We start from the raw sequence: 25,798 nt of genomic DNA on the forward strand, positions 1-25,798 counted from the left end.
TCATTTATTATAATGAACAGACTATTCATGGGAGTAAGATTTTGTTCTGACCATAGGTCAGAAAAACTAAGCATTTCTCATTGATTTGGAAAACTGCCAAGACTCAGTTTTTCATTCAACAAACATGTGACTCCCTACTAGATGCCTAGTCTAGAGTTCAAGGGACAAAGATAACTAAGGTTTTAGTATTCCTATAACTGCAGTTGATATAGACTTAGATGCAGGGCTGGCTTCATGGGTATGTGACCTATGTAGTCATTTGAGGGCCTGCACTGAGAAAAGCCCCATGCTTGGTTTAATGCTCTGCTGAAGCCATCTTGAAATTCTTAATTGCATTATAGTACCTTTTACCTACCTTCTAGTAAAGATATTCACATTCATTGAAAACTAGCCATAAAGTGAATGATTTAGTAAAATAACTTCTAAAATCTAAAACTGAAACAAAACTACCTCCCTCCCACAAACTTTTTTAACAGATCAAATGTTCTTTATTTCAGAATTAGAAAAGCTTTCTAAAAATGTGACAAGTTTTTACCTTTTCAATTGAGTTGTTTTTCAAATGGATGGTAGAATTGTAGGTGAATTTATCTACATACATACCTACATACAATTTTAAGGTTTTAATAAACCTTTTATTAATATATGCACTGAATATTTTAATTTAAGTCTACCTCATAATGTGCTTTTAAAAAATAAATGCTACTTTGAAACATTTGCCACACTTTTTGTGTGTGGTTAACCTATTTAAAAGGTTGATGGCAAACTTGCATTGCAGTGGTTAGGAATCTGCCTGCCAATGCAGGGGACACGGGTTCAAGCCCCGGTCTGGGAAGATCCCACATGCCGCGGAGCAACTAAGCCCGTGCACCACAACTACTGAGCCCACGCGCCACAACTACTGAGCCCACGGGCCACAACTACTGAAGCCCGCGCGCCTAGAGCCCATGATCCGCAACAAGAGAAGCCACTGTAACAAGAAGCCCGCGCACCGCAACGAAGAGTAGCCCTCCCTCGCCACAACTAGAGAAAGCCACACACAGCAACGAAGAACCAAAGCAGCCAAAAATAAATAAATAAAATAAATAAATTTTAAAAAGATTAGGAGACCACCTGGGGCCAGATTAAGGGAGTGCAAGTCCTGTTCACACCCTAATCTTGTCAGAGACCCCACCTCTGGAAAAAACAACAACAACAACAAAAAACTTGCATTTAGCATTAGTTTGAAAATTTTTGTTTACATTTTGTTCACTTTTAGACCAGAATCAAGCATAAGGCTGTGACAGAGGCAGTGGCTTGGTGGTTCTTGTTAGTGATATTCTACACTTTTTTGATCATGTAACTCTTAACAGAAAAAATTAGAGAATACACTCCAAATTTTGATCATTTATGAATTATCTACATATTGTTATACTGATCTATTATGTACATTATAAAACATGTATAGGGAAAAAGGAAATTTTAAAAGGATAAGATGTTTAAAAAATCAAAGTTCTACATTACCTCTTGCACTTCCAGGGTTCACCTTGTCCTTCCACTGGCATATGCACACTTCATTTTTTGAAGCCTACTGTTCTAAAACATAGAAATGGCATTTTGCACTGAAAACACACTAAGATCTGAACCATTCACATCTGTTCACTAATGTTCTGGCCATTTACAAGTTTATTTGATATGAATCGTGTGTAGAGTTTTATAAATTATTCAGTGAAAATTATTCATACCAATAGGAAGCATAGTTGATCAATTTTTGTCAAGCTGTATACAGTGATTGGTTCTCATATAGATAAATTTAGAACATGCTATTTTTCACACTGTTCCCTAGAATGACATTTTCTTGTGTTATTTAACTGTGATTGATGGTTCATTTTGCCATACTATTTTAAATTTACTAGAAAAATGACAATCCTACTTGGGATCCTTTTTTGGGAAGTCACTGAAAAGAAAAATAGAGTGAATCCCTTTCAATTCAGATTGTTTTGAGAAATTAATCATCCTTTAGCTAACTTAACTAACCATAGCACTAATGATCACTATTTCAGTTATTCCTGAAATATGATTGACATATTTTGGACTATTTAAAAATAGATTTTTTTATTTAAAAGGAAGTGATTTTAATGATTTATATTTACATCAGTTTCCTATTACTGATGTAACAAATTACCACAAACTTAATGGTTAAAACAACACAAATACATGTCCACTGAGATTTCCTTCTAGGCCCTTCCCTTCTGGCAGAGAACATGAAAAGTGGTGCAGGCATTAGCATCACCAGGAGGGCTTGTTAAAACAGATTGCTAGGTTGACATCCAGAGCTGCTTATTTCACAGGTCTGGGGTGGGAGGCCCCATTCTGCATTTCTAACCAGTTCCCAGTTGATGCTGTAGGTCTGGGGACCACAGTTTGAGAACTAGGGATTTAGAAAATGCAGTTAGGGTTTAGATTTTTCATGGATGACAGTTCCATGGATCTCTGTGAAGATAAAGAAAGCCTGTTTGGAGAACATATTAACTTTGGAGCTTGAGAGATGGACAACCATGCATCCCATCAGCTACACCATCCTCCTTCAGCGAGAGCTAAGACTTCCCTATTTTTAAATGGTATTTAAGTTACTGAGCAGTTAATTACACTAAGATCATCTTATCTTCTCAGGAACAGACCTGGTGCTGTGTGCCTTATCTTCTAACTCCACGAGAGGAGCCGCTACAGAAACACGCTGTGAGCTCCAAACAGCTTCCAACTGCTGCGGACAAATTTGAAACAGGAACAACAGAAGCTCTAAGCAGAGCACAGACAACTCAGAACAGCTTTTAAACCCTTTTTGGGGGGAAACAGCTGTCTCCTTTGAAAGCTATTTAAATTATGGGTACATGAGGCTGCTGTGCTTACATTAACTTGCAAAAGCCCATCACTATAAAAGATTAGTTTTTGGGTAAAATGAAGGATCCAAATTTCACTGTAAAAGGATTACTTTATAAAAGTTAAATACAAAGTATCAGATCTGTTCTGAATACATTGTATTTATTCTTAGGCAGTTATTACTGAAGAGGTTTGTGTGTGTACATAATAAATGCATGTATAAAAGAAGGACTTCCTGGCCTTTATTGAAAGTTGCAGAGTATTGGCGGGAAAATCATGATCCCTACCCTGGTCACTTCAGGGGTGAGTAGACCACTCACTTTTGGGGCAGACTTAAGAAAAACATCAGTTCATCAGCCACCATGTTACTCACCAGCCCTGTCACAATCTGGTGTGTATTCTGGGCTTGAGAGAGAGGAGGTGGCCACCACGTCATTAGGACTAGTGGGAAGGATAAGTTAGTAATATGCCATAGGCCTGTATTCCCCTCTAGCACGTATTTCTGTAGTATCGTATGACTTCATGGCAGTCTAGAATAACTAGCATACTAAAAGAACTGAACTGAGTCTCTCAATATATTGTGACATCAAATATTGTGATAAACACCCTAATGATTTTTCTTAACATTTTATTATGAGATGTTCAAACATACAGCAAAGATGAAAGAATTTTACAAGATTCTACTGTCAACACTTTACTAAGCTTGTTTTATCAGTTATCCAATATTCTATCCATCCATCAATCCATCTTAATTTTTGATGTATTTTGATGAATAAATTGCAGATATCTGTACCCATCCTTTTAAAACTCCTCAGCAATACATATCATTAACTAAAGTTCAATATTTTTCTGTTGTAAAATTTCCATACAATGAAGCGCACAAATATTAACAGTATGTTTGCTAAATAAGCTTAGGCCAATGTATACACTTGTGTAACCCAAACCCCTATCAAGATATAGATCACTACCGTTACCCCAGAGGCAGAAAGTTCCTTCATGCCCCTTCCCAGAGTTAACCACTGGGGTTTTTTTTTCCACCATATTTGCCTCTTCTAGAACTTCACATAAATGGAATCAGACATTATGTATTCTCCATGATGATTTTTAAAAGACAAATTCCTAAAAAATTCAGTGTCTCTGAAACAGGGAAAATAATAGTGATAAAGATAACACCTGGGATCAGAGTATGATTCATTCATTGAATAGGTATTATGAGAACCTCTAGTCCGTGGATACAAAGATCAGAAAGACAGCCCCTGCCCTCAAGGCATTCACACTGTCTTGAGGGATACAGCACAAACATCTTGGCCAGAGAGCTGGGGTTGAGACAGTCATCACGTGCCACAGGAGACCTAATCCAGCCTGGGAGCCAGTAGGGAATCAAGGGAAATTTAAGGTTTTACCTAGGAACTTGTCACAGGCAGCCAATGCTCTGTGTAGTCCACAAGCCTAGAATCTTATAACTCGAAATGATTTGTCCTTAAAAGGGCAGCTTTACAGTACTGAGCAGATGTAAGGCAAATCTGCTAAACAAAATAAAGAAACTATAAAAGGTACAAATTGAAATTAGGGATGTTTTCTTCTCTAGTTTGAGTTGATATACATTCAAATGTATTTAGCATTGCTTCCAAACATAAAAACACCATGCTTTTCTGTTCCTGGACCACAAGTGGCAGAATTTTTGAAGGGCTCCAAACAGCAACAGCAAAGCTTTAAATCTTCTTGGACTTTGCCTTAGCTTTCTCAAGGCTTATCACACCCATTGTATCTCCAAGTTTAGGCCCTCACCTCCTAACTCCTTTTCACTCGTTACCTTCATATTTTACACACAAATTACAAATGAAAAGTACCTGGATCCCTTGCATACCCACTTTTCCCTATTATCTGTCTTGAAAACTCTATGGCTCTTTTTCAGTGGGGAGTGAGAAGTGGGGAGCCCAAGAAAACCTCGAAATTTGTTTAATCACTCTTTTTCAGCAAAGTATGAGAGGGGTAAGGAAAGTTTGGAGGCTTCCTTTTTACCAACAGGAAAGGAGAAAGCTATATACCAGGTGCCTCTTATTACTATAGATATGATGACCCTTGAAAGAAATTAGTTTTTTTCCCCTGTTATCATCTGAAACAAAAAGGTATATAGCATCTCAATGTAACTAAATGCATTCCCCCTTTTTGGTGTACTCTGTAAGGAGCAAGCCACTGCTGACTAATGACTGGTTCCTGAACTGAATGATGATGGTGAAAGGTAAAGCAACTACTGAGGTGGTCTCCTCTAAACAAAACAAGCCACTGCCTTCATGGCACTTCTACAGTAACAAAGCAGCAATGACACGCTAATTATTTTAAGGAATACTTTCTTCTTGTCCTTCTTGGTCAGCTTCACTCAGCTGAGATCCACAATTCACAAACAGTGCAAGAATAAGAAAATTGGAGCCTGTACATTGGAGTCCTGACTCGTACAGAGACTTGTCTCAGATTGGCTGGATATTTCTGAGAGTAAAGGATAGGTGAATGTATAACTGAATCACTTTGCTGTACACCTGAAACTAACACAACATTGTAAATCAACTCTACTCCCATATAAAATAAAAATTAAAAAAAAAAAAAGATAGCGAAGTGTTACACATGAAAGAGGAGAGCAAAGAAGAGCCTCATCATTTAGCTCATGTATGTTATGGGCTGAATGCTTGTGTCCCCCACGACCCCGAGCTTGCAGGTTGCAGCCCTGACCCGCAGTGTGATGGTATCTGGAGCGCAGCCTGTGGAAGTGATTAGGTTTAGATGAGGTCAAGAGGTTCTCTCTCTGCCATGTGAAGACACAGAAGTCTGTACACCAAGAGGTCTCTCACCAGGAACCAAATCTGCCAGCACCTTGATCTTGGACTTCCCAGTGTCTGGAACTGAGAAATATCTTGTTGTTTAAGCCTAAATATTTAGTCTATGGTATTTCATTATGGCAGCCCAAGCAGTGTTAAAATTTGTTTCTGAAACAACTTCCATGACCCATCAAGGAACTAAAGTCAGACAGGATATTCCAGAATGCTGTGATCCTAAATACTCGCGCGTCCCTTCACTCTTGATTCTTAAAGAAACATTTGTCAGACATCTACAAGGTGTCAGGCACTGTGCCAGGAACTTGAAACTGTGGAAACTAGAGCAGAGTCCCTGCCTTATGGAGCTGACATTCAAAAGGGCCAAAGGCATCAAATGATGACAATATAATTAAAACAGGTAAGTGCTATGAAAACAGCACAGGAATGTGGCAGCACAAGAATATGTAAGAGGGGAACCTGACTTGGTCCTTAAAGTGTGAGCTGGCTTCCCCGAGGAAGTGACATTTGAGCTGAGATCTGAAGGCCTCAGTAAGAGTTACTGCGTGAACCAGGGGAGAGTGCAGGGTTCAGTGCAGCGGGACTCCACATGGGTAAGGCTGGGAGGCTAGAGAGTACAGAAGTCCCCACGGCAGTGGCTGGGCAGGGCAGTTTTAGCTGGAGATGACAACAAGGGAGACAGGGCCTGGATCGTTTCATCTAGAGAAATGATAGGAATATGAAGAATGGATTGAAGGCAGATGAGAATTTTGATAAATCCTATTTTATCCTCAATTTCTACTTCAAAATCACATATACTCATCTGGAGAAAAAGTTCCCTACTGGAAACTAGACGCTGAAGGGATTAAGCTGGGACCAGCCTTTGGAGACTGGGAGGCACTGCAGCTAGCAGACCTCCCTCCGGCCCCTCCCCCGTCACACCATGAGAAATGCTCTCTACTCCCCTCTGCCGACGGGTTACAATGACATTTCATCAGATGATGTGTCAAACCCCTTTTATGAATTCTAGAGTTCAGGATATTCACTTTTATACTGAATTTCTAAAAAAATTTCTAAAACAGGAGTGTTTTAGAAGCATTATATGGCAACTGCTCCCTTACTTGGTGGTCCTCATCAGGCAACCTCAACTATCCCTAGTCAGGAAGCACCTGAGAATTTAATGTGTAAACCAACAGTGTAGCTAATATGATTTCAGTCTCCTAACAGAAACAAGCAGTATGAAATCAAAAGCAGATATAAAAAACTCAAAATGCACAAACATCCAGATCATTTAGCTTGGGGGTAAGCATGACCTGAAGATACATAATTACAACAGAAAGTATTGATATACTGAATTTACCAAAACAGTTTATACTCAGTAGGGAAAAGTTTATTTCATTTGAGAACAACCTTTAAAAAGCAAAATGCTTTGTAGTTAACCTATCTAGAAAATTCACTTATCTGGAACTCCTCTTGACCAAACAAAATGGATAAATGAAGAACTGTTCTACCTACAAAGTTATCAGGTGAAGTCACTAATAGTCAAAGTAGTGTGCTGAATGTTTTACCAACAAAAAGACTAATAGACTAATCTACCACAAAAAGGAAAGTGCTACTAACCCTAACCCAACCACAAGGGAAGACCAGAAAAATGGACTTAAAAAAAAATTTATTCCAATCAGAAATACCAAAAGAAACACGTTAACTCTGAAACATTTAACAGATTTCATTTAAACTCATATAGTCACAAAACTCAAAATATCAAACAAAAACAACCACTTTCAATAATGAAACTTTAAAAAAGGAAACATGTAGACTCCTCCACAATTTGGGAGCCATTTAGGCAAGCAAATATTCACTATTAGGCAAAAAGACAGCATTAAAAACTAAAAATCCTCAGATTTAAGGGGAATGCCTATTCAAGTCTTTGATACACATTTATAAGCACGTGAGAAAACAAAGACTATTTTAAAAGAAACCAAGTCTGAGTGCTTACCCTTTCTTTAAATGTGATCTCCCACCTCGCTTCCATCTTGACTGCATGCCCCTCACATGACAGTACTTCATCTACACTGAACAGTGTTGGTCAACATGATTGGCTTACCATGAAGCCCTCCAGTACCACCCATTATCCTCTTATTAAGGTTTGTACAGCCTTATAACTGAGTATCACCACTGTAATCAAGCCAGGGAATTTCAGGTCTCCAAAGATGATTATATATGCACAATTCTGTCTCATTGCACAGTTCGTAATATATAGCAGGTGATTATATAACCAACCATAAAGTAAGACGAATATTGACTATTGAGACAAAAGTATCAACTTTGTCTCCAACCATAAATGAAACAAAGACACATACATTTGCCACCATATAGAGGTTGTGTTTACTCTGTAGTACAGTCCTGAGGGCTCATACCACTCTAAGGGTGTTAAGTATAGAATCCATAACACATTTCTGGTGGCATCAGAATGAAGTATATAGGAGGCAAGACCAGAAGTGCCCTGTGCTCATGAGCTGTCTGTGCCACGTATGTAACAGAAAGGCCACTTTTAAAGCTTTGCAGATAAAAGTTATTCATTCATGTTTGCCTTTTCAAAATTATTACCATACTAGTTCACGCTGAAGGCAAAAACAATAGTTAGAATCTCTTCCTTACTAATAACACATTTTGACTTCTTTTAAATTTCAGACAAAGCTGTTGGCTACCACAAGTTCTGTTGAGTTTTCTGTCAAATTTAAGGAAATGTAGGACAACATAAAACCAACCCTGGTAATGTATTTGCAGTTTGGTCTTCAAAAGCTGTAAAAAGTGACAAAGAAATCAAAAAATATGAGTTAAAACCATTAAAAAATATTTGTTTGTAAATGCCACGTTTGAGATAGCAGAAAAGGAAGCATCCTCCTTCAAATTCTCACTTCACTTGTATTTCACAAAAGTGCTTTAGAATTTAGATGTCTATCACCTACATGGAGTGTATAGGCAAAAGGAAGCCCCGTGGAACTGAAGGCCAGTGGAGTCTACTCCCAGGGTCAGCGTGTGACCCCAGGCTAACTCACCAGCCACATGCTGAGCACTCAGATATGCCCAGAAGTGCTGGACACACACGTGAGCGAGGGGGTCAGGCACCACAGTGCCTTTGCCACTCACTCCTGAAATTCAACCCACTTGAAATCCTGACTTTATTCCATAGGCCAAAGGATGCTACTCTCATTTATTTCGTGTCAAATTCTCGTTTTCTCAAATCCTTACATCTGCATCTTGGTTTCTAGAATTAACTGCCATTTCCAGCACAACGCTGTCAAACAAACAGAGCCTTTGTAAAGCTAGTGAGCTCCATGACTGCCTGGCAAATGCTCGACAACGCCTCCTAATCCTTCACAGCTGGAAGGAGGACGTTCCTGTCATTTGACCAGCCACCCTGCACTGAGAGGTAAACATCTTTTTTGGACTATCTGTCCAGAAACTGAGTAAACTACCATTGAGACCCTGACTTTATTTTGGTCAGCATGTGCACATATTCACATGCAATTACCCAGAATGATGAAAGACTGGTAATAAAACCCATGTGCTCTGCTCCATGTCAGATGCTGGAAGGTAATCTTAACTACATACTTACAGATGTGGATTTTTAAAAGATTGATAAACCACTTTTCTAGGATGTCTTGTATGTTGTGTTAGTTATTCAACTGGTGTATGAGTCACTTTGCCTTATTTATCTGGGAAAAAGTATTTTAAAATCTGATTCCTTTGACAAGTAAGTTTTTGTCTGTTAGGTAAGGGATAAGTATACTATCCACCAATCACCAACTTCTAGAATTTAAAACTAACCCTTCAAATATCTTTATTTAGGTTTTATCCTCTCAAACTGTCTTACTGTTTAAATGATAAAATGGTAAAACTGGGTTCCCAAAACGTAAAGATCATAACAGAAGTCTCTATTTCCAAGAGTAAAATAAAAAAGACAGCTTAACACTGTGGGGTGAAAGCTATCCTGAGTTTTTTTCCCCTTCCCCAGAACACTTAGAAACCAGAAAAAAAAATCTAAGGTCCTATTAATAGACTTCCAAAATAAAATTTTATGGAAGCATTATGTTGTTTTTTTAAAGGGAGTTTCAAGAGAACAGGATACTTGACTATGACAAACTACTACTCAAAGGAAAAAATACCAAAACTCCAAAGCTCTTCACTAAGTTGGCAAGAACAATTCAAAGCTGAGCTAAACAGAATTGGATCTGTAATGCAATTACAGGTTTCCCCCGAATTCCTGTGGAACTTTTTGTAAGCCGAAATGGCATAGAGTGAGGAAGCAATCACCTTTTCTTGTAAAAGCAAAAATCATCTTCGTATTTCTTTTGGTTAGTGAAAACAGGTACTAATATAGGTCTTTTGTAAAAGCAAAGTGGCATAAAGGAAACTCTGGAGAAGCGGGGGATACCTGTAATATGAACCTTCTTAATGGGATGAAACACCTTTAACAAAATTTGTCTCCACATTTTTTGACAACGAAATAGTGAAATTAATATAAAAATATTTTGGGAAGGTTTAAGGTCATATTGAGAAATACAGAGAAAACTTTCCACCCTAGAAAGCAAAATGGGAGATGTCATTAGTTGCTTTAGTCTACCACGTCTAAAGAGAATTAATTTGGATAATGACCATCCCAACAGGTGCTTAGTTTCAAAACGAATACAATTTATCATGAAAATCCTATACATAATAAGCTGCTTTTCTTCTCTCTTCTGCTCCTTTGTCCTACCATGTGTATGTTTAAGTTAACAAAAACTACCCTTTGTAACTCCTCCTAAAAGCAGAGAAGAAATGGAGTAATAGAAGTAAGCCTGAGAAATCATGGGACCCTAAGAGCCTTTTCTCTGGCTGGTCATGGCCACTTATGCTTCAATACAGAAGACTTTTGGAAAAAAGAATCATGTATCTTGGCTGGTAGTTTCCTTGTCAAAAGCCATCAGATAGACAGCTATTAACCAGGCAATTAGCCTAAAGTTCTCAGATAATGACTAAAAAAATACAAACAGAACACCCTCCCCCAAAAAAACTCCCAAAAACCTTAAATTTTCCTACTGAAACCTTTTATTCTGCATTTGTTGGTGCTTAAGAAAAACAGCTTTGCCCGTAATTCATTGTGCCCTGGACTTATAACACCAACTTGTATTTGGCCAATTAGAAACAGGGCCAAACTGCATTCTTCTTAGGTCTATTCAGTTGATTAATGGCACTTAACTGATTTCTTTCATATAATCTTTAACAAGAACTCGTAAGTCGCATTAATTATGCCCCAAGAGATGAGGGACCGATGGTAATTCAGATGGGCACCTCTGAAAAGATTTGTCAGCTTCCTGTCCCGTTCTAGCCAGATTTTTTGGAAAACCTTAGGGAAAGACTGAAATTCCCCACCAATCTGAGATTGCATGCGAGTTTTTACAACATTAACTGGAAAAAACAAGATTCCCAACATGGCACCCAACAGGCCCCCGCAGATAAAATCATTGACCAAATGAGCACTGTGGGTTGTTGCCGTGGGCAGGTGCTCCTTGATGGGACCTCGAAGGCCAAAAAAAAGGACATTGCTGAATCCGTTACGGAAAAGAACAGGCACCAAGCCTCGATAATACTCTCTAATTCCATGGCATTTCAATGCTTTGAAAGCCTGATAAGTGTTTGTAAATTTGTCATGATGCTTGTGGTCTTGAAGCAATGTTTGAACTCTTTCCAATGGAGTGAAAATTGCTTCTGTCGTTCCTGCAAGTACTGCGGCCAGGCTACGGGTTGCAAACTCTGGGGTACTGATATGCTTACGGAGAAGGCAAGATAAATCCTCATAGAGACCAAACATAAGTGCCAGTGTAGTCGTCTTCTGCATTAAAGGGGGAAGGATTCCGCGATACAAGTTTCGAAATCCATCCCTCCTCAACTGAAGTACTGCATCCCGGGTTTTGATTCCATACAGCTGTTGCCGAAAGAGGACCTTCTGAATGGGAAATGTGATGGCTATATTGTTGAAAGCCGCACAGCAGCCACACAAGTAATGCCTCATTTCACTAACATTTGCAATATGAGGTGCTATATCTTGCTTTGAAGATGTTAGGATTGGTGGCCTCTTTTCATGAGCTTCTGAATCCATTGTGTTGCTTAAGATCTTCTTCAGGAAGGATTTTTTTAACCTACAAATAATAAAATGATAATAGGTAAACCTTTATATACAGTGCTAAACATATGAAAATTTCCCCTAATCCTTCCTCCAATTTCTGGACTCTATTACATTTTTCCCTTTTAAACTAGATCAGTATTTCTTCAAGTATTTTTGGAGGGCCCTGAGGCCCTTTCAGCAGTCCAGGAGGTCCTCCCCTTTCCAACTACATATCCATGTGAGGCTGGATTTTCTGCATATACTTCAACTAAAACAATTTATCACAACAGAACAAATGCAGAGGTAGATATGAGACTCCACCAACCTTTTAAGTCAGACATTAAACAGACTTACAAAACTGTAAAACATACTTATTAATTTTTTAGGGGGGAAATAATTATTTTTCATGAAAATGTGTTGATTATATTAACATGTAATGGGTTTATCATTGTTAAAGTGAATTAATAAATATTTTAAAATTTTGTTTTTCTAAGACCATGAATATTAATCCATACAAATAAAGGCTCTTTGGGGTCCACAAAAATTTTTTAAGTGTAAAGTGGTCCTGAGACCAAAAAATTTGAGAACCACTGGACTAGTTCATATGTAATGCCTACACTACATAATGGTACATGCTATTATCCTTCTGAAACAAAGTCCTCTCATGAGAAATAAAATAGCAAGACATACATTCAGTCATTCTGTTCACTAACACTTACTTAGTATCTACTGTAAACTAGGCCCTCTGCTAAGTGCTAGAGATTCAAAGACAAGGAACTTGCAATCTAACAGAAGGCTCTGTCAAGGTATACAATCACTCCACAGTGTAATACCTTCTATGATAAATATATACTATGGGAACACAGGTAAGGGACAGTGAGCATATACTTTGTGAGGTGGAGGCTGGGAGAACAGGGTCAAGGAAGGCCTGCAGGTATATACTAAGCACAATTTTCACATATTTAATGCTCAAAACAACTCCATAAAGTAAACATTATTTTCCCAGTTTTACAAATGGAAAAACCAATACTCATCTTCATCCAAGGTACAGTTAGTAACTGGTGGAGCTGGCATCTTGAAATGAAGTCTGCCTCCAGAGTTCATGTTCCTGCTGTCATACCACAGATGGCAATGACTTTGGGAGGCTGCCCTGGGACAAAGAGTGGCTGTACCAGACCATGCTGAAAAAGATTTGAAGCCTAAATACACAGGCTTAGCCCACTGAGTGGAATGAAGGCAAGGTCCTACCCCTAGAATACATCTGCTTTCTAAAATGGCAAGATCATTCCTTGCCAGTCATCTATAACCTGATTAAAAACAAGCAAAGCAATTAACAGACGCTTTCCGAAGAAGATGTGCAAATGGCCAACGGACATATGAAAAGATGCTCAACATCACTTATTATCAGAGAAATGCAAATGAAAACCTCATACCCATTAGGACAGCTACTATTAAAAAAAAATAAAAGAAAATAACAAGTGTTAGTGGGGATGTAAAATGGTGCAACCACTATGGAAAAACAGTATGGCAGTTCTTCAAAAAATTAAAAATAGAACTACCATATGATATCATCACCAATCCCACTTCTGGGTATATATCCAAAAGAATTTATTGTAGGGTCTCCAAGAGATATTTGTACATCCAAGTTCACAGCAGAACTATTCACAAATAGCCAAGAGGTGAAAGCACCCCAAGTGTCCACTGACGAACGAATGGATAAACAAAACATGGTATGTACGTACAACAGAATATTATGTGGCTTTAAAAAGGAAGGAAATCCTGTCACATGCTACAACATGGATGAACCTTGAGGACAAGTGAAATAAGCCAGTCATAAAATGGCAAATACAGTGTAATTCCACTTATATGAGGTACCTAGTCAAATTCATAGAGATGAATAGTGGTTATCAGGGGCTGGGGGAGGTGGGAACAGAGTTATTGTTTAATGGGTATAGTTTCAGTTCTGCAAGATGAAAAATTTCCGGAGATCTGTTTTATAACAATGTAAATATACTTAATGTTACTGAACTTACACTTAAAATTGGTTAAGATGGTAAATCTTATGATTTTTTATTTTTAATTTTTTTTTAAATTTATTAATTTTTTTTTGGCTGTGTTGAGTCTTCATTGCTGCGCGTGGACTTTTCCTAGTTGCAGCGAGCGGGGGCTACTCTTTATTGTGGTGCGCGGGCTTCTCATTGCAGTGGTTTCTTTTGTTGTGGAGCACGGGCTCTAGGGCACACGGGCTTCAGTAGTTGTGGTGCGTGGGATCAGTAGTTGTGCCTCGCGGGCTGTAGGGCGCAGGCTCAGTAGTTGTGGCGCACGGGCTTAGTTGCTCCACGGCATGTGGGATCTTCCCAGCCCAGGGCTCGAACTCGTGTCCCCTGCATTGGCAGGCAGACTCCCAACCACTGCGCCACCAGGAAAGTCCCTGATTTTTTTTTTTTAACCACAGTTTCAATTATAAATAAATAAGAACAAAATAAGTCAGGTAAACCATCTAGCTCTTTGACTTATGACAAAAACAAACAAAAAACAAGTTCCTTTTTTTCCCCCTCTCCATACACACACGCTGCTGTAAACCGCTAAGCATCAGGACAAAAGGTGTTAAAGAGAAATGTCATCATGTGACGGTAGAGCAGAGTGAGGCACATAATCAGAAAGCATCAGTTCTTGAGGAGCTTATATGTGCAGGAGCCACAGACATGTAACATAAAATATGGAACACACATACACGACTCTAATTTTCCTTCTAGAAATATAGCCTAGGGAAATAATTATTAACAAGAGAGGTAGACAAAGACTCAACTATAGGACAATTACAATGCTCTTAACAGAAATACGGAGTAAAAATTAAATGCGCAACAGTAAGGGACACACTGCATAAATTAAGATGTAGCCACCTGATGGGATGTCATATAGGTACTAAAAATAAAGGAGTATTTATATTTAAGGTTCAGTATATTAATTTTGAATTTTTAATAGTATTAATGAAGTTTCAGATAGCAGTGAGTCCTTTTTTTGATCAATAAAGTGTTACAGAAGAAAAAATAAAGGAGAATATTTTTACTGACATGGCACAATTCTGTTTTTATCAATATACATATAGAAAAGCCAAAATAAGTAGTTTACATTTTCTAATTTCATAATAATGCTGTATTTTCCTTTTCTATATTTTTCAAGTTGAATTTGTCTCAATTTACTCTGTTTTCAAAAGTTGGAGACTGAAAAAACTAAGGTCTAATCAGGACAAGGCCAACAGTGACAGAAGGATGTGACAAAGTTCCCAAGTGAACAAAGGCAAATTGCTGTACCTCTCTGAGGCTGTTTCCACAGTTTTAACGGGCCAATGCCACCCACCCTGCACACTGGGGCAGAAGTCAGCTGAAGAGTACAGTGCACCAGGTCCCACTGCTGTTCTGGGGACACAGTGGGCACTGTACTGTTTGTTGTATTTGCTTCATTCAGACTTACAGGATAACATTATCAAGAAGACTTTCATTTACTTTTGTTGGGAATTTCTTCTTCTTCTTTGCCTGCTTTTACACTGGCCTCCTCAGTATACTAAGAGATTTTAATTCAACCAACTTATCCAACTCCTTAACGTTCAGAGATTAGAGATAAAAGGACGCTGGCCTCGGGAGATACGACATGCAAACAATTGGACCACAGTGTGGTAAATGCAACCACAGAAATACATAGAAGGTATAAAGGCCCCACAGAGGAAGGGGTCATTAATTAGCTGTCTGGAGGGAAAGACAGAGGGGTCTGAGGGCTCTGAAAGGTGAATAGGACTCTGGATGCACCTAAGGGTGAGGCACATTTTAGCCAAAGGCAGAACAGGCTAAGGTGTAGGCCCCGTGTCAAAGGAGCAGCGGCATCACATCCCTGAGAAGGGTGTCTGGCTGGAGCTTTAATGTGGGTGCGAGATGGATGGGTGGCAGACAATGATGGAAAAGCAGGCTAGGACCTGCATTATCAGAGACCCTAAGGATGATCCCGAGACCCTCTGATGCTACTATGTACTATTTTTTTCCTTTCTCATGTGAAGCTAATAGAAACATTATTTTCCTAAGCATGTTACACCTAGATCTGTGTGCCCTTTTCCTAGAAGACAGACTACATTAAGAAGAAAATGTAACATCTGTACACTCTAGCCCAATGCCTCTTTGTTTGCAGTTGGAGCTGGCTTGCTATCACATTTCTATTAGAAAAGATAAACATGCCCTCAGTTGAGAAGAATTATGCCTGGAAACCACTGCAGGCCTGAAGTCTGCCATAAGGAAGGTAATAAAAGGGGTCAGGAATCTTCTCCCCGCTATCACCTGGCCACACCTGTAGAACTAGACAGCACCAGAGCTCCAACCTTTCACTGTCCACCCCCAACTCCAGGGCAGCCACACTATCCCTGGGCACCAAAACTCTGTGTTCATTTGAATAAACCTCACCTTTGGCAGAGGCTGGAGGAGTGGGACTTGTCTCTAAATGCTGCTTAGCACTATCATGATGGGGAATAAAGGGACAGTAAAAAAACTGTCCCCTGACATTCTAAAAATTTGTTCCACTGCAATTTAAATCATCAAAGGAAGGTCTGGCTCAGAGAGAGGAATTATTTCTAACTTTGGCAGGTATTAAAGCAGTTAGATTATGAAGTCACCAATATGCTTCACCAAGAGGCCAGAATCCTTGGAGCTGGGCTGCTCGTAGATCCAATAAAACAACAAATGAATCATTTAAACAAAAATTCACAAAAGAAATGTATATTACTTTAGAAAAAGTTACACATTAAATTTACACATTAAAAATACATTTAATAGAGCAGGACTTCCCTGGTGGCATAGTGGTTAAGAATCTGCCTGCCATTCCCTGGTGGCGCAGTGGTTAAGAATCCACCTGCCAATGCAGGAGACACAGGTTTGAGCCCTGGTCCGGGAAGATTCCACATGCCGCAGAGCAACTAAGCCTGTGCGCCACAGCTACTGAGCCCGTGTGCCTCAACTACTGAAGCCCACGCGCCTAGAGCCCGTGCTCCCAACAAGAGAAGCCACAATGAGAAGCCTGTGCACCACAACAAAGAGTAGCCCCCACTCGCAGCAACAAGAGAAAAGCCCACGTACAGCAACGAAGACCCAACGCAGCCAAAAATAAAATAAATAAAATAAAATAAATTTATATTAAAAAAAAAAAAAAAAAAGAATCCGCCTGCCAATGCAGGGGACACGGGTTTGAGCCGTTCCAGGAAGATCCCACATGCCACGGAGCAACTAAGCCCGCTCACCTAGAGCCCATGCTCTGCAACAAGAGAAGCCACCGCAATGAGAAGCCCACGAACCGCAATGAAGAGTAGACCCCGCTCGCTGCAACTAGAAAAAGCCCGTGCGCAGCAGCAAAGACCCAACGCAGCCAAAAATAAATACATTAAAAAAAAAAATGAAATAATGCTATTTGCAGCAACATGGATGACCCTAGAGATTATCATACTAAGTGAAGCAAGTCAGAAAGAGAAAGACAAATACCATTTGATAACACTTATACGTGGAATCTAAAATATGATACAAATGAACTTGAACTTATCTTCCAAACAGAAACAGACTCACAGACACAGAGAACAGACTTATGGTTGCCAAGGGGAAGTGGGTTGGGAGAGGGATGGTGTGGGTGTTTAGGATTAGCAGATGCAAATTATTATATAGAGAATGGATAAACAACAAGGTCCTACTCTATGGCACAGGGAACTATATTCAATATCCTGTGATAAACCATAATGGAAAAGAATATGAAAAAGAATGCATATATGTATAACTGAATCACTATGCTGTACAGCAGAAATTAACACAACACTGTAAATCAACCATGCTTCAATAAAATAAACTAAAAAAAGACATTTAAAAAAGATGTATATTTTTTTAAGAGAAAAATAAAATTGTAAATTAATTAAATACACATACATCCTCTCCTCCAGGCTCACGGTCCCAACCCAGGTCCTCTTCATCTCCTGCCTGACTACTGCCAAAGGCTCCTTACCTAGTAAGTACGACTCCAGTCACACACTCCATCCCATCCCCACCAACCTATACATCATTTAAAAAATACACAAAAAGAACACACCACTAAGTGAAAAAGGTGTACAACAATGTGCTTAAAAACCTGCTAACAACAGCAGATATCACAATGCTTTGAATGGTTTTGTAGTATTCTATTGAATGGATATATTACATGTAATTTACTCTATCTCCTATTTATGGTCACTGTTTTTTCCTTTTTTCCTTTTAAACAATGCTGCAACGGGCAACTCTGTACCTACACCTGGTGAACTCTCACAAGTTTATCTGTAGGGTAAATCTTTAGAATGGACTGCTGGCTCAAACAGTAATACATTTTATTTATTTATTTTTTTAATTTAATTTTTTTATTTTTGGCTGCGTTGGGTCTTCGTTGCTGCATGCGGGCTTTCTCTAGTTGTGGCAAGTGGGGGCTACTCTTCGTTGCGGTGTGCGGGCTTCTCACTACAGTGGCTTCTCTTGTTGTGGAGCATGGGCTCTAGGCGTGCAGGCTTCACTAGTTGTGGGACGCGGGCTCAGTAGTTGTGGCTCATGGGCTTAGTTGCTCCGTGGCATGTGGGAACTTCCTGGACCAGGGCTTGAACCCATGTCCCCTGCATTGGCAGGAGGATTCTTAACCACTGTGCCACCAGGGAAGCCCAGGAATACATTTTAATTTGATAGCTACAGCCAATTGCCCCCAGAAAACTTACTGTGATTTATATTTCCATTAAGTGTATGCCAGTCCCAGTTGCCCTACCATTTCCAGCACCAGGTATTAAACAGTAATTTCTGGGGCTTCCCTGGTGGCACAGTGGTTAAGAATCTGCCTGCAAATGCGGGGGACATGGGTTCGAGCCCTGGTCTGGGAAGATCCCACATGCCACGGAGCAACTAAGCCGTGTGCGCCACAACTACTGAGCCTGCGCTCTGCAACAAGAGAAGCCACCACAGTGAGAAGCCCATGCACCGCAGCAAAGAGTGGCCCCCACTCGCCACAACTGTAGAAAGCCCAGGCGCAGCAATGAAGACCCAACGCAGACAGACAGACAGACATACATATATACATACATAAATAAAATTCAGCGTTTTTCATTTTTATTCACCATTTGAGTTTCTTTTAGTACTGTAAAATTTCACATTATCCATTTTTCTATAGGCACTTTGTTTTTTTCCTTGTTGATTTGGAAAATTTCTTTGTGCATGAAGAAAATCAATCCTAGTTATATTAATCAAGTTGTGGCATATACTTTCCCTACTTTGTATCATTTTTGTGATGCTGAAGTTCCTAATATGGATATGAAATCTACTGATCTTGGCTTCTAGGTTTTGTGTCCTTCATAGAAGGCCTTCGTTATTCTAAAATCATAAACAAGTAATCCATGCTTCCTTCTACAACTTCTATGGTTTCATTTACCATCTGTATTTTAATTTCTCTGGAATTTCAGTATAAGGAATGAAGCAAAGTTAAGAGATTGCCTAGAAACTGACTGATGAGCCTTCTTTTCCTCACTGGTTAGCATCATCTAAATACTCACAAGCATCTGCATTTATTTCTGCACTCCACTCTGTTCCACAATAGCCTTGTATTTCTTCTCTAGGTCCAACTGATTTTAACCTACTGTAGCATCAGAATAGATTTCATCATCTAGTAGGGCTTTCCCTTTTACTCTTGTCAGAATCATCAGTTTTCCAGGCTCTCACACTTTTCCAGGTAAATTTTAGTGTATTTTTGTCATATTCCTCCCAAAAATCTTGGTATTTTATAGCAGAAGTGACTTTATAAATTTAAAGTACTGTCACTTTTTCAAAATTGAACCTTAAAAAAAAAATTGTACCTTACAAGGATGTGATATCTTCCTGTTTACTTGTTTCTTTTTACAAACCTTAGCATTTAAAATTTTTTCATATAGACCTTCAAAGGTATTTTACCTTTTCAGTCCCTATTATGAAAGGGTTCTTTTCTTCCAATTAATTTTCTAACTGCTTTTTGTCTGCATATGAGAAAGCTACCAATTCCTGTGTATTAAAGTTAGAAGCAGCCAATAGTCCTCTATTTCTCAGTTTTTTGGTGGATTTGCTTGTTTCTACTATATATCACAGATAATTCTGCCTTCTCCTTTATAGTATGCATCCTTTCTTCTTATTGGATTGGCATATACCTCCTGAGCAAAATTAAATTATGGTAATAGTAAACATCCTTATACTTTGACATCTGTGACAACTCCACAGGGATTAACTGTGAAGCATGACACCAGCTTTTGGTTTGAGGAGGAAGTTCTTGTCATCTGAGTGTTCATAATCCAAGTCCTAGCAGTTTCAAGTTTACAGAGGGAAACAAGTCATCATGACACAAAAATATTCACTAATCAATTGGCCCATATAAAATTTGTTCCCTCTCAAGTAATATTGCCTGTTTGCCATCTATCCCTGCCCATCTTTAGGACTGTTCTGCAAACATGAAGTGGAGCATGTCTTCCCAGTACTATCATATAATTTCATCTGACAAATTACACTATAACTCCCAAAACTTCATTCTGCATTCATTCTAAGAATCAGTATATCTGCAATTATAATTGAAGCCCCTGCCCCCTGTTACTTACTAGGAAATTGTGTTTCCCATTAAAAATGGATTCCATTTTTCTAGTACTAATGGTCAACTGATAATAAGGGTCTCCTAGAATTTCCAAACACGGGAGGGATACACACTGATTCCTGTTTTACTACCACCTCCATCCCTTTCCACTGCCACTAAGCCAGGAATCTATCTTGAACTTTGGTCAGATGCTTTTACGGAGCTACTAAGAAGATCATACGGATACTGGAAACAGAGCCAGTGTAACATTTAACAGATACAGTTAATTGCCTGGGTTCAAATTCTGGCTCCACTACAAATCTATTGTGTGACCTTCAGCAAGTTACTCAATGTCTCTGTGGCTTAGTTTCCTCGTTTATAAAATAAGAATGTTACCTACCTCATAGGCCAGCCAATTAACTGAATTAATACACGTGAAGCACCCAGGAAAGTAGTCTACAGCACAGTAGGTGGCTCAACAAGGATAAACTATTATTATTGTTCTTTTCTGATGTATTTATTTGGTGTATACCTTAGTGTATTTCTTGCCCTTGCAATATGGAGGTGAATCCTACTTGGCCACAGTGAAATATTCCTTTAATGTATCACTAAATACAGTTTGCTAACATTTTATTTTAAAATTTTAAAATTTCACATCACTATTCATAACATACCAAGTTTCCAATTTCAGTACTATCTTCATGTCAAGTTCAGGTGTCAATGTCCCACTGGCTTTGTAAAAGAAATCTGTCATTTTTCCTTCTTTAAGCTGGTGAACAATTTAAATCTTATAATTATCTTTTTCTTGAAAGTTAAAAGAATTCACCTGAAACACCATCTGGGACTGGTGTTTTGGGGGATGGTAGCTTTTTGATAACCTTCTCAATTTCTTCCATTGTTAGGTCTGTTAGGTTCTCTCTTCTGGAGTCAACTTTGATAACTGGATTTCCTTTAAGAAAAAAAAAAAAGTCTGGTTTATTTATATAGTCTTATAAAGCACTTGTTGTTTTAAAAAAACACTTCTAATCTTGTGTGCCTATATTCCCTTTTTTCTTGAGCAGGGTAGTCAGTTTACCTAATTCACATTCCTCTCATCCCAGCAAAGAACCAGTTCTTAAATTTACCAATTTTACTATTTTTCAGTTTTTAAATTTGTTTTTCCTCTTTATCATCTCATTTCTCCTGCTTTGTCTGGGTTTATTTTCTTCTAATTTACTGAAGGGAAATTTCTTATTTTTATTTATTCTTTGTTTCATAATTTGAGTGTTTAAGGCTATGTATTTTGCTTTAAGCAAAACCTTCACTATTACTTTTTAAGACAGTCCATGGAGAATTTTGGTCTAATTGGCAGTCACCTTACCATCTGTACCATCTAGTGTTTCTTCACCACAGTGGCTTTGACCTGGGGTGATATGCACCCTTTCCAGAGTCCAAGCCTGTTTAGGCTTCGTGCATCGCAGCATATCCTTAATTTATGCTCCAGAGAAGAGCATCTTTCTCGTGGCCCACAGGAAAGATCCTGCAGGGATGGACCCTGATATCTGGCAACTAGCCTCCAGTCTTAAAAGGTTTGATGACAAGTACACCTTGAGGTTGACCTTCATCAGTGGCAGAACAAAGCAGCAGCAGGCAGCCAAGTTCACCAAGTCCATTGCTAAGTTTTTTGACCACAGCAGGACACTGGTCATGATGCATACGAGCCTGAAGTATCCAGGCTCCATAACAGTCTCACCCCAGAAAGACAAATAAAATAGCCACTTCTAAAAGCAGCCATCTTTCTGCTGGATCATGCTGAAATACAGGGTGAGGGGGAAAGAAACTGAGATCTTAAAATGAAGAAAGAAAGGTTAAAAATGTCCCTGTTTTGTTCTGAACTTTTAGTCCATCCAGGAAAAACAGGATTTTCCAGCACAGATATGAGAAGTTGTAGCTCTGATATCTAGGTGGGAACTCCCTAACCTGCTGCTCCCATTGTTTTGACGTGCTTTTCTAGAAGAGCAATTTTCCTAAAAGCTGTATAGACTTCCTCAACACCTGAATTACCTCATGTAGTATTAGCACTGTGCCAAGGAGCATCTGAAGACTCAATTTTTAAACTTGTTAACTTGTTGCTGACTAATTGTGCTAACTCCCCTTTCAACAGCTGTTTCCCTTAATTCAGATACAACTCCTTATGTATGATAGCTGTCCTTCACACACAGCTTTTGTGAGTATGCATAAATCTGACTTAGGGAGAATTGAAAAAACAAACAAACAAAAAAACCCCCACAGCTTTTTAATTTGTTCAAAACAGACATTCTGTCTGTTACATTTTGTGCTCTTAACCAGTGAAAGGAATCAATGGCATTTTAAGAAAAATTGTTCTATACATGCTTGAGAAGTTTGCCAGGGTACAAAGTTTGATAATTATTAATCAATTAGTCTTCTACATCCTTACTTCTTATCATTTCAGCTGCCAGACAGGAGTTTAAACTCTTATCAGTACTATACTTGCCAATCTAAGATTAACCAACATTTAAAAAACAATTTAGCATAGAAATACTTTATGTAATGCTTTGCTCTTCTTCAGTTTCAGGACTAAATGTTAAAATCAACAGAAATATCCAGATTTATGTGTTATTATACCATAACACGTTGTGACAATTTATGAATGTAAAAAAGTTTCATTTTTACATACTGAACACATAACAATATATTTTAAATTATAAAGTCACTACCTACCAGCTGTTTAACAATATATGTTCCTTGATAACACAAACCAAGTTACTTATACACTGAACAACAAAATTTTGTCCATGTTCACTTTTAATTTTTACTGGAATGGCACTTGCATTACTTTCCAAAATTTTGCAAATTAAAGTTACTTCAACTAGTTTTGTCATGATTCTTTGGGTCTGTTATTAAACAGATAGAAAACTGTGGCTAACAGAAGTTAGCCAGTCACTTATTGACCGCTGTACTGAACTATTCTAAGAAATTTAAAGAACATTAGTGTACATTTAGGGTCTCAGATTTTTAAAAACAGGCCTGGACATAGGAGAAAGGAATGTAATGAAACCTTTCCAGACTTTACAGATTTAAAGCTTTCCCCCTCATTTTGTCCTACACACCAGGATCGTGTGAATAGGTTCTTAATTTGGCAAGAGAAGAAAGGCTAGTGTGCACAGTATTCTGTAGCAATGGACTTTAAAATTTTTCATGTTTATTCTGTGAACATGACTAAATTTCTTTGCTAAACTTTTCTCTAGATTTAAATTCTTTAACATGTATAATAATTCTTTGCAATTTATTGCAAAATTTATCTACCATAACTTTACATTTGTTTGCTACCTAAAACACTCAACCTATGTCAACATTAGGAAACAAAGTTAATTAAGCTGACTTTTAAGCAACTCCAAGTGTCAAACTTCTGTGGCATAAGAAAACAGTGTAAAGTCTAAATGCTCACTGTAATTTATAGCCCACGTGGATAAGACCGAGATGTGATCCATCACAAAGGTCTCTGTGCAAAAATTGGGGAGAAAGCAACTGTAATTCTCAAAGGATGTTAACTCCCACAAGTCAGCAGGTCTGAGTCAGCATTCAGGACAAGATTAAACTGGGTTCTAGTCCTAGTTAGGACACTATCTTGTTACTATAAATACAAAGCAATGTCTACAATTTAAAAATCCATTTCTCTGGGCTTACTTTAATCTACCAAAGGAGAGACCAGACAAGTCCACTCCTCTTAAAAGTAACAACTTGTGATCTTTCCCCGAGATGCACTCAAGGTGACTCCAGATCCAAAGCGCCCGACCTGTGCTCTGGAACCACTAGCGGACCTGAACGGTCCTAGCACCCCTTGATTTTATGGAATCCTTTCGAAACAAGGTCAGAGGAAGCTCAGACTAGAAAGGGCACTACACACTTATTTAAGGTTTTCTGTTTCACAGATTGCAGGCAGAGAAACAGAAGGTGGGGATTAAGACCAGCCGTGTACAGCTCTAAGGAGCAAACAAACAAACAAACAAAAAGGGTAAATATAGCTGAGGCACCGACACGCTCCACCTAGATAAGCTTAATACTAAATAAGTGGTACAGAGATTTTCAGTTAACAACAATGCCCCCCGCATCTCCAAAAAAAGCACTGTACCACCGAGTTTCCCACAACGCGAAGCAACATGGTGTCGCAGAATAACCATTGTCTGGCTGTGTGGCTGAACTTACCGCTCTCCAGGCGTCCATTTCCCCGGTCTGTGGTAAGGGGGAGGGGAGGGTGGCGGACGGGGTCGACCAGGCCCCTTCCGTCCCGGACATTCAACGGAGCCAGGGGTCCCGGAATCCCAGACCCCGAGGGGGCAGGCTCCCTTCCGCGGTCCCAACGCCGCTCTCCCGGGCCGCAGGCAAAGCCCGGCCCCTCCCCGCCCCGCTCTCGATGCGCGCCGGGAGGCACCTTCCTTCCCGGGGCGCGCCCAAATGAACGCACTGCCTCCTCCGCCGGAAAGGCTCGTTCCGGCAGTCGGACGGCGCTCCTGGCCCAGCGAAGCCCGGCAGCGGGCGGCAGAGCTGGGAGGCAAGAGCTGGGCCCTGAGGCTGCAGGTCCCACCCGGGATGGCGCGCGCGGGAACGGCGGGGCGCCCCGGGGGGGCGCACTGCGCGCGCGCGCGGCGGGGCGGGGGGGGGGGGTGAGTCCTCAACGGCCGCGCCAGAGGGCCGTGCAGGCGGCCTCCTCAGACCCTCTTTCGTGCTTCCACTCACTCCACGCGGAGGCCGGGGGAGCCCCGTGCTTTCCTCTCGGCCGCTTCCTGTACTCACCCATCGCCCCGGGCGCCCGGCTCCACGCCCGGTAGCGACCCGCCTGCAGACTGGCGAGCTCGCGAGCCCGCGAGCCACCGAGCCGGCGCAGGCGCAGACCTTGACCGACCCGCGCTCAGGGCGGAGCGTGACGCGCTCTTTTCCGCCGAGCCCGGTCACGTGAGGGAGACGCTGCGGCGCCGCCTCTCTCTAAACCCTCAGAGGGTCGAGTGACGCCGGCCAACTCCTGGCAGCGGTTCGGCGCGGCAGGGCAGGTGTAGGGTCACCCATCACACCTATTGTCAGGCTTTCGGGTTCCACTTGCTGGAATACCGTACCCTTGCTGCCGTACGGTGGCCTTGCCGTGCCACAAACAGCCAACGCGTTCTCTAGTGCGCAGCCTGCGGGAGGACCACTGGGAAGTGATAGTGTGGGTGGCAAGCGCACGTGCGCCTAGGACTTGAAAGTCCCCGCCTCGCTTCCCTTTGTATCCTTGGTTAGATTTCATCAAACCCTCGGAGTGGCCTTGTGTCAGCTACTGATACTGCAGTTCACAGAACACCTGTGTGTACTTTAGAATATACAAATCATTAAAAAA

General features: G+C 40.0%; 2 protein-coding genes across 5 annotated transcripts in view; one reads left to right on the forward strand and one right to left on the reverse strand.

The window, feature by feature from the left end:
* The window catches only part of DCAF10 (DDB1 and CUL4 associated factor 10), a 50,064-nt gene extending 47,131 nt beyond the window's left edge, over nt 1–2,933 (forward strand). The window contains exon 8 of the mRNA XM_059925108.1: nt 2,650–2,933. Coding sequence (XP_059781091.1) covers nt 2,650–2,811 — 162 coding nt within the window. The 3' untranslated portion in view covers nt 2,812–2,933. The remainder of the gene's footprint in view (nt 1–2,649) is intronic.
* A 4,382-nt stretch (nt 2,934–7,315) lies between these two features.
* SLC25A51 (solute carrier family 25 member 51) lies at nt 7,316–25,523 on the reverse strand. Of its 4 annotated transcripts, XM_059925115.1 has the most exons (4): nt 25,222–25,523; nt 21,254–21,376; nt 21,102–21,159; nt 7,316–11,845 (listed from the first exon to the last, which is right to left on the reverse strand). In XM_059925115.1, the coding sequence occupies exons 1-4, from the start codon at nt 25,223–25,225 to the stop codon at nt 10,915–10,917; spliced, it is 1,116 nt and encodes a 371-aa protein (XP_059781098.1). In that variant the 5' UTR covers nt 25,226–25,523; the 3' UTR covers nt 7,316–10,914. The 4 variants fall into 4 exon arrangements, with proteins under 4 accessions (XP_059781098.1, XP_059781095.1, XP_059781097.1 ...); XM_059925112.1 differs by lacking the exon at nt 21,102–21,159 and having other exon boundaries at nt 25,222–25,520; XM_059925114.1 differs by lacking the exons at nt 21,102–21,159; nt 25,222–25,523 and adding an exon at nt 25,165–25,210.
* Between the last annotated feature and the right edge of the window lie 275 nt (nt 25,524–25,798).

The sequence above is a fragment of the Balaenoptera ricei genome, chromosome 6 (genome assembly GCF_028023285.1).
Source record: "Balaenoptera ricei isolate mBalRic1 chromosome 6, mBalRic1.hap2, whole genome shotgun sequence".
Lineage (NCBI taxonomy): Eukaryota > Metazoa > Chordata > Mammalia > Artiodactyla > Balaenopteridae > Balaenoptera > Balaenoptera ricei.